General features: G+C 38.2%; 2 protein-coding genes across 2 annotated transcripts; one reads left to right on the forward strand and one right to left on the reverse strand.

Annotated features, from left to right (window-relative positions):
* The first annotated feature begins 4,657 nt into the window (after window positions 1-4,657).
* Window positions 4,658-6,512, forward strand: LOC145487618 (uncharacterized). The gene is made up of 2 exons (XM_081466437.1): window positions 4,658-5,799; window positions 6,029-6,512. The coding sequence occupies exons 1-2, from the start codon at window positions 5,454-5,456 to the stop codon at window positions 6,091-6,093; spliced, it is 411 nt and encodes a 136-aa protein (XP_081322563.1). The 5' UTR covers window positions 4,658-5,453; the 3' UTR covers window positions 6,094-6,512.
* Window positions 6,513-9,251: 2,739 nt separating this feature from the next.
* Window positions 9,252-10,947, reverse strand: LOC145486530 (uncharacterized). Its single transcript, XM_081465215.1, has 4 exons — window positions 10,594-10,947; window positions 10,474-10,512; window positions 10,193-10,270; window positions 9,252-9,697 (listed from the first exon to the last, which is right to left on the reverse strand). Exons 1-4 carry the CDS (start codon window positions 10,885-10,887, stop codon window positions 9,656-9,658), a joined length of 453 nt encoding a protein of 150 aa, XP_081321341.1. The 5' UTR covers window positions 10,888-10,947; the 3' UTR covers window positions 9,252-9,655.
* Window positions 10,948-17,705: the final 6,758 nt, after the last annotated feature.

Consider the following 17,705-nt stretch of genomic DNA (forward strand, 5'->3'; position numbering starts at 1 on the left):
AATTTGTGACTATTTGCGATTTTACAGTTTCGTATGAATTTTACAAGTGATGGATTCTCTAGTAAAACACTCGTGTCCACATAATAATGAAAAGTGATGTTGCTGTTAATTCCACCCAGCTTCCCGCAACTGATTTGTAAAGGCCCGCAAATGATCCCCAAATTGTACCGTAAATGTTCCCAGGACCGGAAATGATCCCCAGATTGTCCCGTAAATGATCCCGGACCGGAAATGGTCGCCTCGCCATAAAATTTAGAAATGTGAGGACTCAGTAATTTGGACTGTGGATTTAAAATTTGTGCAATTGCTTTTTTATTTCTGTGAAACTCGGAAAACCGTGAACATTTGGATTTTATTCCAAAAGGTTAATTTGGTACTGAACCAATCACAATAAAGTTCAGAACACGCGAGAAAACCTCAAAACCACAGCCAATAGGCCACGTTCGATAGATCAGTAGTCTAACATGACTAACATCGATCCGAGGCTTTCGGGTTAGATTTGTAATTTTTTTAAGTTTCCTTTGTCTTTCAATTCCCAAAAGAGAGTTGGATACAAAGAAAACACCATCAAACATAGAAGTCTGTCCTGAAAGTCTTAGAGCCATGTTAGAATATTGATATATCGAAACCTGGCTTATTACCGCTGGTGTTTGCGGTTTAGTTTTCTCACGCTTAATTGGCTTTTTCCTTACTACACAATAATAATCCTTAAATATTTCTGGTATTCACGGTTTTCTGAGTTTCACAGTAATAATACAATATTTTGATACAACCGTTACTATATGAAACGCAAGAAAATGTGCAGTATGAACGATTTGAATTCAAATTTCAAAACTTTAAAAATGATATCCAACGTCACGAAATCCTGTGTTTGAAATTTTTAGTTTAGCTAGATCCTTCCCTGAATGCCGGATTTTGTTGGGTCCCGGCCTGAGATGTATGATAACACAGGATGTTCACAATATCCTCAAATGTGGAGACAACCGAGAATTCCCAATGGTGGATTGACTACATTTTTACTACGGTAACTAGCACGAAGAATCTTAGGCACTTTCGTGGGAGCCCGTAGCTATCTAGGACGCAAACGTGTTTGTTGCGGGGACTCCGATATGCAAATGTGTCACTCACTCAAAAAGTCGGCCCGAACGAGAACACCCGAGCCCGACGCCATGCTGGAATAGTAACCGAGCCCGACGCCATATTGGAATAGTAACCGTGCAGTCGGCGCGAGCCTCGCTATCGTGTTTGCGCGGTTACTACTCAAAGCGTGCATCGTAGCAGCTCGAATTGATGATTTTGTAGCTTTTACACGACCATTAAGGTCATTCCTCACATTTGCATTGCGCATCCTTACTGCGCATAATTTATGGCGTCATTAGCGCGGGCTCGTGCACGCGCACATTGAAAACGGATTTGCCTAGATATTGAGCTCTGTCAGTTGAAAAATGGCTCTAGCTCACCAACGAGCACGGGTACCCCAATTATTTTTCCAGTCATTGTAATCAACTAATCATAAGCTTTGCGTGAGAAAAGACTGATTTAATTTCTATTGCTGAAAATTGAATAAATAAGAAAAATAGCAGATACACTGTGGTCTTTTCTATTTTGCAGTCGGTAACCACGTCAAGAAATTTGGTTCAAATTTTTAATCAAGGATTTAGCTTTCCGTCTGAATCAAACTTAAAACGTTTATTTGTGTCCGACACATTGTATTGACTGTAGGTTAATGCGTGTTCTTATGAGTCCGGGCTCACAAAGATGTTACAATTACTGGGAATGCGCTCTTATGATAAGCATTAAAAAATGCCAAAATGGGGCATTTTCAATGCCTCATTGCTCCTTAATGAGCATGGGCACCCCCCTTTTTTATTTCAAAATTGAAGTTATCATATGACAAATATTCAGTGGACAAAGTTTGAACAAAAATCTATTGTCACTTTTATTTCAGAGGAATTACCTTAAGTGTTTCGCGAAATTGAAGTGGAGTTGACCTCGATTGTTCGAATTAGTACTATGGCCAACTTGAAGGCTGAATTTCATGAGCATTTGACTCGTCCAGGCGTTAAAAATGACAAGCAGATGAGCATTTGTTTGCTGGAAAGTGACCTGTCTCACGTTAATGTGGTAAGCTTTGATGAGAATGTGTCTTATTCGACGACCTTGATGAACTCATTTGAGCGAAACGAACACTTTTCAATGAACGAAACCAGGACAAACATCTGCACCATTATATAATATTGTAATTTCATTTTTATAATTTAGTAACATCTAAACCTGGGGCCAGCCGAAATATTGTTTTAAATATACGACCTTGTGCCAGCCTTGCAGGAGTCATTGACTAGCTTATTATCGTTTTACTTTTCAAGTTTGGCTGATTAGATCTCCTGTGAGATCCATCGTTCAATCAAGCTGGACCTTCGTTGAGAGCTTTGCAGTTTATAGTACTTACGTTTTTTCATGTAGACTAGTCCACGTTCAACCGACATCGAGTTAAGTTTAGATTAAAGTTGTGCTCTCTACACTTGTCTTGTTTATTTTAGTATATTGATCTGAACTCTGAGTGGGATGTGAAACGCACACAAACTTGGAAAAAAATTCCCAAATACTTGATTTTGATAAGCTTAAACGATTTTTACCCTGTCTTGTGTTTACACTTTTGCTTCCTGATTGAAAAGATAACGAAGGGAAAGAAACCCCCTGTAGTTCGTAGGAGCACATGTTTATGGGTGGACTTTTTTGGATCAACACTGAAAATGCTTGCAGAAGAGGCTACTTATTTTGATATATTTTACGTGCAATATATAGATATAGAGACAAGCAGTTCCACATTGGAAAAGAAGTGCTGTCTCATAAGAAACTTTACCTTTAGCGTTGAGTGAAATGCAATGAAAAAGGTCTGTAAGCTCGTACGACTTGAATACGTGCAAATTTTCCCGTTGTGTGTGTTTGTGTGTTGGGGGGGGGGGGGGGGGGAGAGAGTAGTCTATTAATTTTTTGACAGCAGTGTCCTGTGTTACTCAAGAACTCTTAGCCTTTACCACTCCATGTTCAGCTGCAATTTTGCCACCCTAGCTATTCTGTGATATGTGTGCAACGAAAGCCAACGAAAAAAGCCTACGCTTTCTGAGATAAGTGCGACCTTGCGTGGTACGAACCCCGCTTGTTTTAACAACCTTTAAAAATACACCAATAATTGCAAGTTCGTCAACATGTTTCATCTTAATTACTTACTTAATTACTTAAGGGCCCATTAACCGATCTTTTCGAGCCGTTGCTAGGGAAAATTTATTCTCATATAACCTCGTCATTTTTAGTTCCTCCGGAGTTATTTCATGGGTTTTAACTTTTTCATGATCAGCAACACTAGTGATGACGTCATCAGGCCACGCCCATGGTCATGTGACTAATACTGAAAAAACGCAAAGGCTCCCAGGCAAACTACTTTACCGAAATTCTTTTCATTGATTTAATATTTTAATTTAAATCCTCATTACGCTATGCATAGATTTTGTTTCATTTCTAAAAGATCAGATTTTGAGAGAATTTCCAAATATTAAAAAGTTCGTAATTTTCTGAAAAAAGCATGATTTTGAAAAAGGAATGCATAGCTATGTTTCTAACGTTGGCTTTAATCAAAATCCGTCAAAAAAGGCTTGATTTAAGGAAAAACCACGTTTCCTTTAGCATTTAAAGAAACCGGAAGTGCGCCCGATATATCTTGGAAGTAACCCTATCAGCGCGTGCGCAATTTACACTACCAGCACACGGTAAGATCAAACAAAGCCACTTGCTCTTGTTTTTCTGTCTTTCTCTTATTTTGTCTTTGCTTGTACTTTTTTCACTTTGAATTTTGTGAAACACAAAGAAAAACATCTAAAATGTAAGCGAATTTGGAAGTTATTGGAAGTTGTTGAGCTCAGGCTGACGTAAGTAACCGGAAGTGAAATTTCACCTCCTTAGCAACGCGCGCGAGCGCGCGCATAAATCGGTTAATGGGCCCTTAATCCACGAGTTTGACCATAGTCTGCTTTGATTCTTTTCGCAGTGCGTTTCCTAGACGAAAAATTTATGCAGTCGACACATGTCAATTTAGTATTTTGCGCAGTATGTTAAACGTTTTTTATTGCTGCTTTTATGCCTGAGGTGCTTGTCTTTTCTTCACCTAGGATAATTAAGAGAATATGTATCCATCCATAGACTTTTCATGGAGGCCACGCCATTCCTAATTTTTTGCAGTGGAATCAGTTCCGGTCCTGGGAACATTTGCGGCTCGAAGATCATTTGCGGGCCTGTACAGATCGCAATATTAATGACGTAACCCTCCAGTGCCTGTTCTCTTTTCCCCCTCAATTTACTGGTATCCATTTACGCTCCTTTGTGGAAAAATATTTAACAATAATTCCACGAGCGCGCGTTGGATATGAGTTGACTATAGCCATCTTCATATCCAACAAGCGCGTGTGGAATAATTGTTTTAATTAAAAACGCCCCAAAATTCTAGAAAACTAGATTGAAATAAAAATAAACACGCCCAAAAAATTCACGCGTACGCTTGCCATATTTGTAGAGCATGATATAACGGCTCATAACCCATGATGGCTAAACCAGTGAAAGCTCTCGAATTGCATTACTCAATGATCCAGTTTCTAATAATAAATTGCGATTGTTAAGTGTCTAGTCCAAGAGCACAACGGTATTTCAAATAGCTCTCAGAAACACAAGGCAATCGCACCATTAATCATGACTATAATAATAATAATGTGTAAAACGTTACCAAACGTGTGTCGTCTTTACACCAAAGACATAGAATGTTCTGAGAAATCTAATTCTCATTTCTCAAGGGGGATCTCGCGGATGATTGTTGAATGAAATGTTTCTCTCACTGAGCGCTCGACCTGTAATGACATCACCGTGGTAAATTTATCAGTGCACAGTAGAAACTAGAATGTAAGGCAACTTCTCCCCTATTATTCGTCTTAAGGTTTTTCTCGATTAAGGTGAGTGCAGTTTCCATTGTGTTATGTCTACAGTGAATGAAAATAACACTCAAAGAACATGAGATAGATTTCAAGTCAGCGGGTAGATTCCCCAAAAAACAAACTTTCACAACAGGTATTAATCACAAGCGGGTTACCTGTTAAGCTTTCACGATTGCTTGACTTAGCTTTGACTTGTATAAAACGTTACGAGCAATACTGAGTCCAAAGCTGTTTATTTACGCTTGCTTTTTTACAAACAGATTCAGGAATCAGTAGTTTATGCAAAGGTTCCACGCCTCCTACTTAGAGAAAAGATTGCTTCGCATAATCCTGACAGACAAAGTCACTAAAGTGAAAAACTCACAGAAAGTGTTTAATGATTTAGCCGACACCATTGAACTTTGTTTAATGTTTATGGTTGGATTGTTTTCAGGTTCACTGATGCTTTTGTCCACTTAACCTTTAACCAGACCTATGAATTATCAGCAGTGTATTATTCTTGTACTCGCTTGCGCCATTGTCGTAATCGTGCGGTCCGCGCCTGACTGGGGCCCACTTCCCTATGAATATTTTCAAGAATTCTACAACAATTATGGCGAACATCTTCAAAATAATATCGATCACATGCGACATGTACATGAGGCACATCACGAAAATCAACACAGGCTGCACGAAAACTACCAGGAAGACTTTTATGACGTCAATGAACAGCAACAAGAAGGTACAGAGAGTGATCACGAAGCGCTTGAACGATCACACGAGGATCAGAGGTCTGCAGGCGCCAAAAAGAAAAGTGTACTCCCGAAAAGGGGGAATAAAAGTATGGCACGTATGAATTTAGTGTTATAGAATTCTTTTCCTTGCTTAAGCCTGAATTTTTAGTTTCTTAATTTTTGTAATTCGGTTTTATCTTTAAAGAGAAGAATAGAAAAAGAATAGAAAACAACATTTTGAAGTATATAAAACCTGCAAAAGCCTACTAAGTTAACATTTTTTTATACACAGTTACCTCTCTGTTTAAAGATAACGTCTCTGTCTTTGTTTTTCAGTAAATCCACGGATCAGTGACAATGAAGCCAGGTCATTCCTAAGAAAAATAACTATCTTACGATAAACAAGAGAAAAGGATAGATCCCTCTCAATTTTGCTTATTTGAAAATGAAGTGTATACAGTGACTCACAAATTGCAAGTACAGCTATACAACTGAGTGAAATAAAGACGAATGTTTTTTAAAACTGAATTGAAGGATGCATTGTTTTCAGTTTCCTTTATAGCAATGATTTATCAATAAGTGAACTAGCTAGGCAAAAAAGTGCTCAATGTTTTTAAAGCAGAGTTTGATGTAGTATACGGAGAAGTCAAAGGGGATACATACCGTAAATGATCTAACAAACGCCAGGGGCGTTTATTAAATGTTTGTGGTGTAAGGGGGGAGGGGGGCTTTAAATAGATACGAGGCGCTTATTAAAGAGCGGCGTTTATTTCAAGTAACAACTGGCAAAATCCAAATAAAAGTTCATAGTTTATATATCAACGCGGCGAAAACAGCAAGTTCATAGTTCATAGGGGGGGGGGGGGGGGTTGTTAGAACATTTAAAGTTGGCTCTAACTCTGAGTTTTACGCCTGAGACGATCATCAGACAGGCTTTTTTTGCGATGAAAAATATACTAATCACGTGCGAGTTTAAAGTGGCCTTCACACGACAAACGTAAGTTGGCAAACTCGTGTTGGCAAACTTCAAAAAGTTGGCAAACTCGTTCCTTCACACGTCAAACTCGCGTCAAATCACAACACACGGTAATTTGCAACATAGCCGACTTAGTCGACTCAGTGCAGTTGCACTCACGTAGAAGAGTGAAACAGAAGAAGAGAAGAGAAGAAACAGAAAGCGATGGAAAAATAGAAAGGTTTGCACGAAACCCAGTTTGTCCGCTAGGTCCCCCATCTTCTTTTGCTTGTTTTTAGTATCTTTATAGACTATAGATCAAACGTCCCACACAGCCAGACAATTGTGAACCTCTTCGATATATTTCAAAGTGACTTCAAGTCTATCTTGAATTGCGTCCGCCATTTTGTGACGTGTCACGCAAATAAATCACGTGAATAGAGCGCGTGTTTTGATTGGTTGACAGTTACCAACACATGTTTGCCAATCGTTCACAAGTCACATACGAATTCACCAACACGAAAAAGTTGATGAAAAAGTTGGCGAGAATAGAGGCAACTTCTATTTGTCGCCAACAGTTTGTCAACGTGTTTGCCGACTGTTTTTGTGTTGTTCACTCACACCAACTTGAGTTTGCCAACACGAATTTGCGAACTTTAGTTTGCCGTGTAAAGGCCGCTTAAATTTGAAGATGACATTTCTCAAGGGAATTATAATTAGTGGTTGAAAGGTGGCTGACAGCGGTTTCCACCCTTTATCGAGCGCGTCTATTTTAATAGATCAACAGTGCATTCTTTTCCAGTTGATGCAACATTGGCGTTACACATCAAAGGAAAGACAGGATCTTCCCTTGCATTGCAATAATGGCGAAACATTGGAGAACGAGTAATGATAATAAATGATAAAAATTCAGGTCACCAGATTCGTTTATGAGTTATAAACATTTAACAATATAGCGTTTTTAACGAGTTATGCTGTTACAATGGTGACTTCAGCTTTTGCTTCATGACAGGGACCATAACTTGTTTACCCCGGAAATAATTGGGCATCTGTTTGCCTCTAATATTATGGCATCGACTGAGAGAGGGTGCGATCATTGATTCATCAAAAAAAGAAGTCCTTAAAATGCTGGAAACCCTTGTGAGCCTTCTTAGTCTCGTCACGTGTTACGTTCTTGTCGGAGCCTTGAAGGCGTTTCAGTTGTGGGAGTATTATAAATTAATTTGTCGCTATTTCGAAATCTGTCAAAATATGATATGTGAGTCATTTAGCACAGGCATATCAAGAGATGTTGTGATGTGCGATCATGCAAGGCTGGCTCGAAATTCACGGCCAGCTATTTAAACCCGCCTTTGTTGTACAAACGAATTAAGTGATGTGGCCAAAAACGACTCGATGTGTAAAAGAGTTTTCGGTGATATATGAAATAATAATAATTACACATGTGCAGATGTTCATTATGGAAATTTGGAGTTTTAACGATACAAAAGTGTCGTTATTAATTAATAGCCCGAAAGTTAAAGTTAACTAAACTTCTGGCAAATCATCTGTTTGTTATCTATTCAACAAGGATTGTTGTAAGTCGCTAACTTCTAGAAAGGTTCTTATTTTGTTCGCCTTTTTTTGAATAACAATTGTGCCTCAATGTAAACTATTGGTTTCCAGTAATTGTTTTCATCCATTAAAGAGTTTATATTGTCGCGTTGCATATGTTAAGAAAGTCGAAGAAATTCACATTACAAGATAGCTTAATTTGTTTTGTTCTTTCATTTTTTCTATCACTTCAATGTTTGTTATTCAGAATGCCTCGCTGAAATGCTTCAAAGTCTTTTTTAACGGCAGAAGTTCTTAAAATGGCTGGGCTCTTCTAGCTTTCTAAAGAATTTATATTGGAGAAGCCATTCAACAGACCAAGTAACATATTATTTGCAGGTGCCATACGTCCATGAGTTTTTGTCGACCTTGAGTCTAAGACGAAAGCCTTTAGAGACCACAAGAATTTTCAAATAACAGATCTTCATATAATACCGAGTCAAAATAATGCCGCTAATATACACTAATACAATTTATCAAATTATTAGTGCATCTTGTATTTTTCGAGGACGCTAGCTTTTAGAAATTTTTAACAGGATATGGTACAGCGAAAGCAACCTGCAAGCGAGGACTTGAAAATATGCAAGATAACTCTATGTACGTTTTCTGACTTTTCTTGCACTGAGAAATTTCTGTAACAAAAAAGCCAAACTTCCTCTCTTTACTCAGGTCGTGGTCTTAATTTGTGCTAAGGAAAATTGATCTTCAATTTCAATGTGAAACCGAAATGGCGCTTAAGTGAGTGAAAGATTTTATCTACTTGAAAGATCTTGTTAGTCAAGTTATAGCCGTTGGTCGACTGTCGTAGATCACGCAAATAACAAAGGAGGCACAGCTGGGATATCGACTTCACCATCTGCTCAAAGCGCATGCGTTCTTGAAACCTGAAAGCTATGACTCAGAAAGGGAATCGCAATATCAGTGAACGTTTGTCGTCACGCTCAATTCAGAAAGAGAGAAAAATTCAGTGCAGTATAAACTCAGTTTAAGACTAATTTGTGTGGTATTTAGCAAGTTTAATTTTCGGTAATATCAATAATAACCTCACTTGTCGATTTATAACGTTCTGTCCTCTACTCAATAAAACTGAATCGCGCTTCCTAAGCACGCCACTTTCTCGATTTTTGATAAGGGACGCGAGCAGATGTTTACCAAGCACTTGTTATACGCTTTCCAATGCATTAATTGTTTTCAAAGACAAAGGGAATTTATTGATAACCACGCAAGCTAACAGTGCTTAAATGGTGTCATCAGTCTTTTCAAATGTTTAATGTTTCTGTTTTCAAGAAATTATTACAAGCTTATGAAGCAAAGGAATCAGAGATGAATACGCATTGTTAAATTTAAGGCGATTGTTAAAGTTGCCAGGTTATGGTCCGTTTTAGCATTCTTCATCTGTAAGCCAGTCGGCGTGTCTACTCCAGCCACTTCTTAACATCTGAAGGGCTCTCCGCTCTCTACAATAAGGAGGCGAGAATATTGAAAGTATTAAAATTTGTCAGTTTATATTCCCATCGAGAAGTGCTTTCGATGTTTCAACACAAGCCACACCCCACCGGCTGAATTTGATGGGTTGACTTAGTCAGCTAGTTTGTTTTTGAACCTCTTGTAGATCATAGTCTCAATAGGCCGATAGCGATTTTTAGCGCGGCTAAGAGATTATCTAAGGATCTAAGAATTGGATGCAAATTAACCTAAAATATAAAATTTACAACCTGTTGATTCTTATATTAACTGCTTGGAAGAACTTGTTAAGAGTGAGTCTTCAATGTGTTTTATCAAAAACGCTTGTTAAACAAATCTGGTTTCAAAAGGATAGTTCCATGTTTAAAACATGCAGAAAATAGCGTGTTGATGTACTCAAACTTTGTGTTTGGTTTTCGTGCGATTTGCCACCATTTCGGAGTCAAAACTTGGAAAAGTCCTAGTAAAAAACAGCTAAACGTCTTCACCTTCTTGTGAATAAGCGCTCGTCTTCCAATATGAGGCGGCCATCTAGGCTGAGAGGGAGGACTTTCAACATCTTCATACTACAAAAGACAAAGATTAAGCACAGTCAGATATCTCAGGCATATATACATCATTTATCTCATATATCGCTTAGCCTACTTTACTTACATTTGGTTTGTTGATATCTACTCAAACTTTTGTTTGGTTTTCGTTTGGTTTGCCATTTGAAGACAAAAACTAAATTTAAGTAGTCCAAGAACAGGAAAACAGCTAAAATCCTCACCTCCTCATGACCAGGTACTTCCCTTCCAGCATCTTCATACTGCAATGACAAAGATTAAGCACAGTCAGATATCACAGGCATACACGGCAGTTACAAACGGTCCTGTTTCATGCAAAATACCTTGAAGATTCGTTCGTAGGGAAACCGTCTTTTACCAATGTGGTCCGGATTTATGAACTTTGAACCTTCTTGTTGTGCCTCGCTTGGTTGGTTGCACATCAGTAATACTGTAACGCACACCGCACAAAACACAATCCCTTGAGTGTTCATGGTGAGTGAAGACTTGCTTGTGTGCCGGCTTAGTTCTGGAGTGAATGGTTTTTGTGTCGCTCTGGTGAGTTTTATAACCTGCATCAACAGGTGATTCCTAACCCATCTACGTTCATTAAAGACAATTACTTTAATGTCCATCATAAAACCCTTTAAACTGTTTAAATTATGCAAGCGGCAGGTCTTTGTGACATAGACATTAAACGACTATCAAATACAATGTTGAGAAAAACTCCATGTCTTAAACATCTTAAGACTGATTGGAAAAATAATAATAATAAAACTAAACGAACTCAAACCATTAATAACATTTCTCATGGGGTGGTAATTTATGTTTAGTATGGATCATTGCTTAATAAACACTGTAGAGGTGTTATTATGTGCTGTATTCCTTTATACTCCAGGACCTCAATCATGCTTTTTTTAACCTGTCTCGAATCGGACAATATACAAATGTGCCTTGTTTGACTGAGCTAATAAAGCTATCTTCCACGAGAAACTGAAAGCGAAAAGCAAACCATAAGTTGTCGACAAAGCTCATTTTTTCAACAACTAATTACGATTCCGAGTCAGTCCTATGCATTTAAATGAATAATTGATAGCCGATAGAATGATATAAAAAACGACATTTTGTTCAACACGTAATACTCAAATTTCTAATTCTTAACCAGTTGAATAAAATAAAAACGAACAACGGAAAAGCTCCATTTTTATGACTCCTCATATATAACGGACCCATTTTAAAGCTTCATGTTTCAGGCCTGTTCCTGCTGCTTGGTTTACATTGTGTCTTCCGTTTAAAATAAAATATTTTTTGTTTGTGTTATGTTATCATTCGTCTTTGGGATTCAGCTGTAATGAAATTATGAACAAAAATATATCGTGGTCTTCGAAATAGCACTCAAAGATATCAATAAGTCAGTAAGGAATTAGAAAGTTAACCAGGATATTTATTAGCCAGGTCCATTTAAGACCAGAATAAAAGAGAGTGAGGTACTAGAGATGACGTTCATGACGTTCCTTTCTTTCAACAGGTAAGCTCACCGTTATCATGGTAACTACGTGTTTGAAGCCAATATCAACGAAGCTCCTAAGGAACGGACCACCACAAACGGTATGGAAATGGAGGGATATAAGAAAAAATTGGGCAAAGGAAAATCGCGCGCGCGCATACAGAAACACACACACATAGGAAAAAGGCAAAGCTAGAGCCTAAAGGCGCATTTAAACGACACTCATTTTAGGCACGACACTCCAAAATTTTGACACACGGGCCGATAGTTTTGGGCACGGCCTGCTTGATTTACTCAGCAAAACATGTTCAAGTTTTTTCAATATTGATTTCTGAACGGCACCCCTGAAACAAGAACGGCACTCTCAAATTTGTGAGTCTTTGCACTTCTATGAGAGCGGTACACGTATGATTTCAGGCGCGCTTTCCCGGGCTGTGCGAAAAAAAAAAGGCATATTCTCGAGTACAGAAAGCAATTGTATGGCTTATTGTTTTGAGAAAGCGAAAACGCCTGTCGTAATCGAGGGACGAAAGAAGGTCGTTCGTTGCACCACTCTTACATGCATTAAAGCGGCGACAATACAGCCGGCTGCAAGCTATTTTGAGCTGTCTAAATCCTCCACGCTTAAGGTTACAGTATACCTTCAGGGGTGTCTCGCGCGCAAGCGATGTAGCGCGTGCAGTTTAAGCTGTAGCTACCTAAACCCCTATATCAAATTAAAGCTTATGGAGCTGGCTATCAAACTATACCAAGAATTTTGAAAGAAAATGAATTGTCGAATTTTTCACGACCACTAAATGCGAGCGCCCGAATCACCTTTCGAAAGCTACAAGTCAAAGCGAATTTCGTTTTTCGCCAATTTAATTTTTTCCTCGGTTTCAGGGCCCAAAGCGCTTAAAAAAACGTGTCTGCGTTTTGGCATATTCGATTGCAGTAAAAAGTTACAGAACATTTTCGAAATAGGATTAAAAAAATGTGGAGTGATCGTACAAAAATCGCTCTCGAAGAAAAATTATTTCGAAATTAACCATTCCCAGACACGCTTTTGTAGTTTATATTTTAAACTAGCCACTGTCCAAATTTAAGAGCAATTGAACAAATTCCCTTTGAGTTATAACTCTTTAAAGTGTCTGCTTCAAGTGAAAAAATTTATTCGAGAAAACAGCGCTAAGAAAAATTTTCTGCTTCGCAAACAAACTCCGCCCACAAATGCCTTCAACTGGGTTCTCAGATAACTAAGCCAATCAGTGCAGGGAAACTTTACTACCGTTAACCTCCTGGTGAAATTTACGCGCGAATCTCTACACAACTCTTGTGTTTCGCAATGCGCTCAAGGAACCGAAGGCAGAGAGATAATTTTTCTGTAGTTCGGTTTTTCTTGAAGTTGGTCTGGCAAAATGGGGAAGACTAAAAAGGATACGAACGCTAGAGTGGCTGAGCGAAGGAAACAAACAAAAGACAGCGCGGAGAGCAACTGTGTGAGAGCAACTGTGCATGGATAATATTTCAAATGGTCTCAATGAGTCCGACGATTCGTCGATATCGGACTCATCAGAAGAGTCTCTGTCAGCATCCCTGTTATTGCTGTCAAGTTCCGAAATTTGTACAGAACCTTTCTTTTCTCTTACCACGAATATTTGCCCGCCTTCTACGATAACTATAGCTTCATCCGCGTGGCGAACTTTCGCTTCTTCACTCATTGATGTATTTTCATTCGTTCTTCGCTGTTTTCGCTTTTTCGAACCGGTCCATGGTTTAAACGTGGTCTATGTTTACTTATAACTTAATAGAGACAAGCCTAATATCAACTAGTGAGACAATCTCAGATAGTGCAGAGCGCAATTGATAGCTCTGGTACAGTAGTCCCATAAGTACTCACCCCTGCTCGGTTCACTTCCGGTTTGTGTCTACCTTGGTAGTCTGCTACGGCTTTTCCCCTTTGCAGTGTGTATGTTTCAAGGTTGTATTTTCATTCAAGGTCCAAAAATTACGCACAAATTAATTACTACTGGTGTTTTACGTTGATTTTCGTTCATTTTAAATTCAATAATACGCTGAAGCAGCAAACGTGACAATTTAGCTCTTCACACCAACTTTGTAACTTGATACTTTTGTTTTCCTCGCAAAGGCATGTAATATGAAACCCTTGTTTTCTCCAAAACATACGGAAGATGTCCTTGTTTTTCGGAGATAAATGAAAGAAAGTTAAATATCTGATGTAGTGATGAAGAAACGGAACAGAAACGATGTTTTACTAAAAATGCAAATTTTTACCGATGAACAAGAACTAATTTAATTATCAGATAGTCACGAAATACCATTTTCTTTTTCTGTTGTCACCTTTGTTGTTAACAATAAAACAATTCAAAATTAACACACAACGATATTGATGGCTGAGAAGCATTTCAACGAAAAGTATTGAAGATAAACAGCGCTACCTGGCCGATATGAATGATTTCCTCAAAGGCTGATTAAATTAATTTGCGCATTCATTAGGTGCCACGGTGTCTGCAGCAATATTTGAGCATTTTCCTGGTTTCTTTTGTTACAAATTTACAATTTGCGGAGTATTAAAGCCACTAACTTGAGAACTTTTTGGTCTCTCTTACAGACACAATTAAGGCAAGAAATAAACAAGCCGCTAAGGAGAGGCAATACATTTGAACTCTGACAAGCACACTATTGTAGATTGAAAACAGCAGATGATATTTGTTGAACGGACCTGTGTGTAATTCTTAAAGCTACGCAGCCACAGTAACGTTTCACTTTTGCAATAAAAAGGGACAATTGGCGCTACCTGAAAAATAACTGCCGTCCTTGGTCACATGACATGATATATAGAATACCGCGTGGAAAGATAGTGTTTAACACTAATGATGCTCGAACGCATGCGTCTTACATGTTGAGCTCTACCATAAGGAAAACCACTCAACATTTGTGCGTGATTCTGTATGCAATGTATCCTTCACCTTATATAGAAGCCACGAACGCTAACTAACCTACGTATGCGTTTAGGGCAAATTAGTTTTGTTCTAAGGAGAATGGTACCACAAGGAGAGCAAGGGGTTACCTGAAACAGATATATAGCTTTGCGATGTTCAAAGCTAAGTGACGGCGAGGAAATGTGTTTTACGTAGAGTACACATGTACCTTTCCCACCCTACCCCCACTACTTCCTTGCCTCTAGACTAATTAATTAATTGAAATTAATTAATTAAACAAACATTAAAGTTTACACCTTAGCGCCTTACTTTCTTAGCGGCAGGCAGCTCCCATAACCATCCCAATTCTTGGTTTTCATGTGACGTAGTCATATTCCAAAATTAGAAATTATCCTTCCTTCTGAGGTTTTAGTTTCATCAGATAAAAGGCCCTGTAGGAACGTGACGTTTGGCAATGTTTTAGCCCGACAGAGTTCTTCTTTTTGTAACAGAGCACTCCAAGCTTTTGCGTTGCGTGACATGAAAATGGCGGCCAGAAAAGACTGTCGCGTAGGTCAAAAGACGAGTTATCGCTTTAGTTTTTGTTAAATAAACGGTGCTTGCACTAGAAGAAGCATTTATTTCAATGTGTCGGAGCACTAGAGTAAAAATGTTCGTTTCAATAGCAAAACTCAAAGACGGATGTTTTTGTTATTTTACGGTCGCCATGTTTGTGCCCCTCCGAAGGGCACAAACATGGCGTCTCCATACAAAGCTCTATAAATTTGGATGACACGCTTCTGCGAATAACAGGCGAATGAACAACAGCAGAAACCTGATTCTTGGCGAGGTTATTTATATAGCAATCATCTATCATATCCTAGATTCTTGAATTTATTTATCGAATGGTTACGATTTTTAGTTTTGATCACATGACTGGTGAAAACCAAGAATAGTGCACTCTGCACTAAAAAGGCTGGGTAGTCAGAACAACAATGCTGATCAACTGAGTAGTCAATTCGTGACATCCATATAGGTAATTCCCGCGAAAATCGTCTCGGTTGATTGCATACGCGCCATAGGGCTGTCAATCAAGAGGTAAACTTTTACTTCCGGTGAAAACGTAAAACCGCCATTTCTCCGCCAATATTTAGCCTTTTTCAAATTTTTTTTTCAGAAATTAGAGATTATTCTTCGACCACTATTTTGACCCAAAAATCCAAATTTGAAGAAAATTGCCGACCCGAAGGTATACTGTAACCTTAAGAGGGGTATGGGTGTATCAACACCGCGGCAAAACGTATGCGCGTGCGTCAAGTTCAGCCTTTCCGGTTTGCCCGTGTTGTTCGGTGGTTCAGATTAATTTTGTTGTTTGCCTCGCGGTGTTTAAGCTTGTTGTTGTGAATCAGCAGCCACAGATGAAAGAAGAAAGGACCACAGATACAAAAAAGGTATGTACGAAATGCTCCGCATACATACATTTATTTGATAAATAGGTTTTAAAAGTGTGCAACTGTACAGCTGATGTGGACCTACTACTACTAAGTCTAGACAAGGAAAACAGAGATTTTCAATACAATCGTCATAATACTAAAAATAGTGTACAATAATGGTTAAAAAGAGGGATCCAATAATTTAAAAATATCTAAAGTTAGGGTTCTTCTTCTTGTTTATGCCTGTTTTTTTTTTTTTGTTCAATTTTTTGCTTGGACTGCTACAAGATTATATCCGTTGAAAATTTTTTTCATGGTGACAGAGAAGGTTTGTAAGTCTATTCGTTGTTTATCGATTTTATTTAGCTTATGATACTACGAATTTCATAATGGAAGTAATCTCACGATTGCAACTTGTTGAGCTGATCATGAGAAGCTCACTTAAAACTCAAGCTACATGTAATAGTCAAGCGCCTGCATGAAAATACAAATTTTCGGTTTGGAAATAAATTTCAATTTTACTTTCAGAATTTCATGATTACAACAGCAGCAAGACTGCCTTCTTTGGTGAGCCATTCAGGATGGATAGGTCAAAGAAGTCTTCAAGTTGTACATTGCCAGTAATAAGAGGCAGAACACCATTACAGAACTGTGTAGTAACTCACTCATTTGAAACAATAAATTTATTGAAATTTAAAATCATTTCAGTGACTTATATGATTTTCTATGTTACAATAACATGTTTCCTTTATGCGCCACTGTTTTGCTAGCCTATCCATATGTACACAAAAAGACTGTTCAACTAACTGGACAAGTTTTTAATTCACAGTATTTTAAAGTTATAGCTTTCAGCTTTTTAAACTACCGTACTTTAAACTCACTTGAAGTACATTTGAAAACTGAAGGTTTACAAACATTGGCTGCTCCCCGAGGAGCCTGCTTTTTTGACCATCCACATCCCTTCAGCTTGTGCTGAAGCCTCAAATTCTTCCAGAATTGATAACATCTCAGGATGCCCCATGTTGCTGGATAAATAATCCCTCTTCTCTTTGAAGTGTATTTGTTTTCTGAGATCTACAAAAGGAATGGCATTATTTCAAGTTAGTTCACTGGAACTACTTTTATGTCCTTACCTTTCAAGGGGTTAAATGTGAAGAAAGGTAAAACATCTAGTAATTTTACTTCATTATATAATAGAACTGACATTTATATTGGGGTAAAGCTGTGTCTGCTGTTCTAGTTAAGAAACGTGCAATAATTAATTAAACAGAGTTTTTAAACTGAGTGGCCTTATGGTTTTCCAAGGAGACCTGTGTTTTAAATACAAATAAGAATAAAACAGGACAAAGTACCTGAAATATGCTATTGTGCACAACAAAACAAGAGTTCTTTTTTCCTCTAATACACGGTGTTCTTCACTCAATCTTGGATCTTCCCAGAGAATAGACTGCAAAATGACATTGAAAAGACCAGGTGCAGTTTTGTCAGCAAACTCTTTCATCTGTCTAGGAGCATACATTGGCACAGCATCACTGCTTTCATAATGATGTTGCAAGGATATCTAAAATTTTCCGATCAGCTGGTCAAATGAATTT

Source organism: Orbicella franksi, chromosome 5 (genome assembly GCF_964199315.1).
Source record: "Orbicella franksi chromosome 5, jaOrbFran1.1, whole genome shotgun sequence".
Classification (NCBI taxonomy): domain Eukaryota; kingdom Metazoa; phylum Cnidaria; class Anthozoa; order Scleractinia; family Merulinidae; genus Orbicella; species Orbicella franksi.

Bases quoted from the DNA above. Each gene is read 5' to 3' on its own strand.
- LOC145487618 (XM_081466437.1), top strand. From the start codon at position 5,454: ATGAATTATCAGCAGTGTATTATTCTTGTACTCGCTTGCGCCATTGTC. The intron at 5,800-6,028 runs GTATGGCACGTA...TTTGTTTTTCAG, and splicing joins CCCGAAAAGGGGGAATAAAA to TAAATCCACGGATCAGTGAC.
- LOC145486530 (XM_081465215.1), bottom strand. From the start codon at position 10,887: ATGATGGACATTAAAGTAATTGTCTTTAATGAACGTAGATGGGTTAGG. The intron at 10,271-10,473 runs GTGAGGATTTTA...TGTCTTTTGTAG, and splicing joins AAGTACCTGGTCATGAGGAG to TATGAAGATGTTGAAAGTCC. The intron at 9,698-10,192 runs GTGAAGACGTTT...TCCTTATTGTAG, and splicing joins GAGCGCTTATTCACAAGAAG to AGAGCGGAGAGCCCTTCAGA.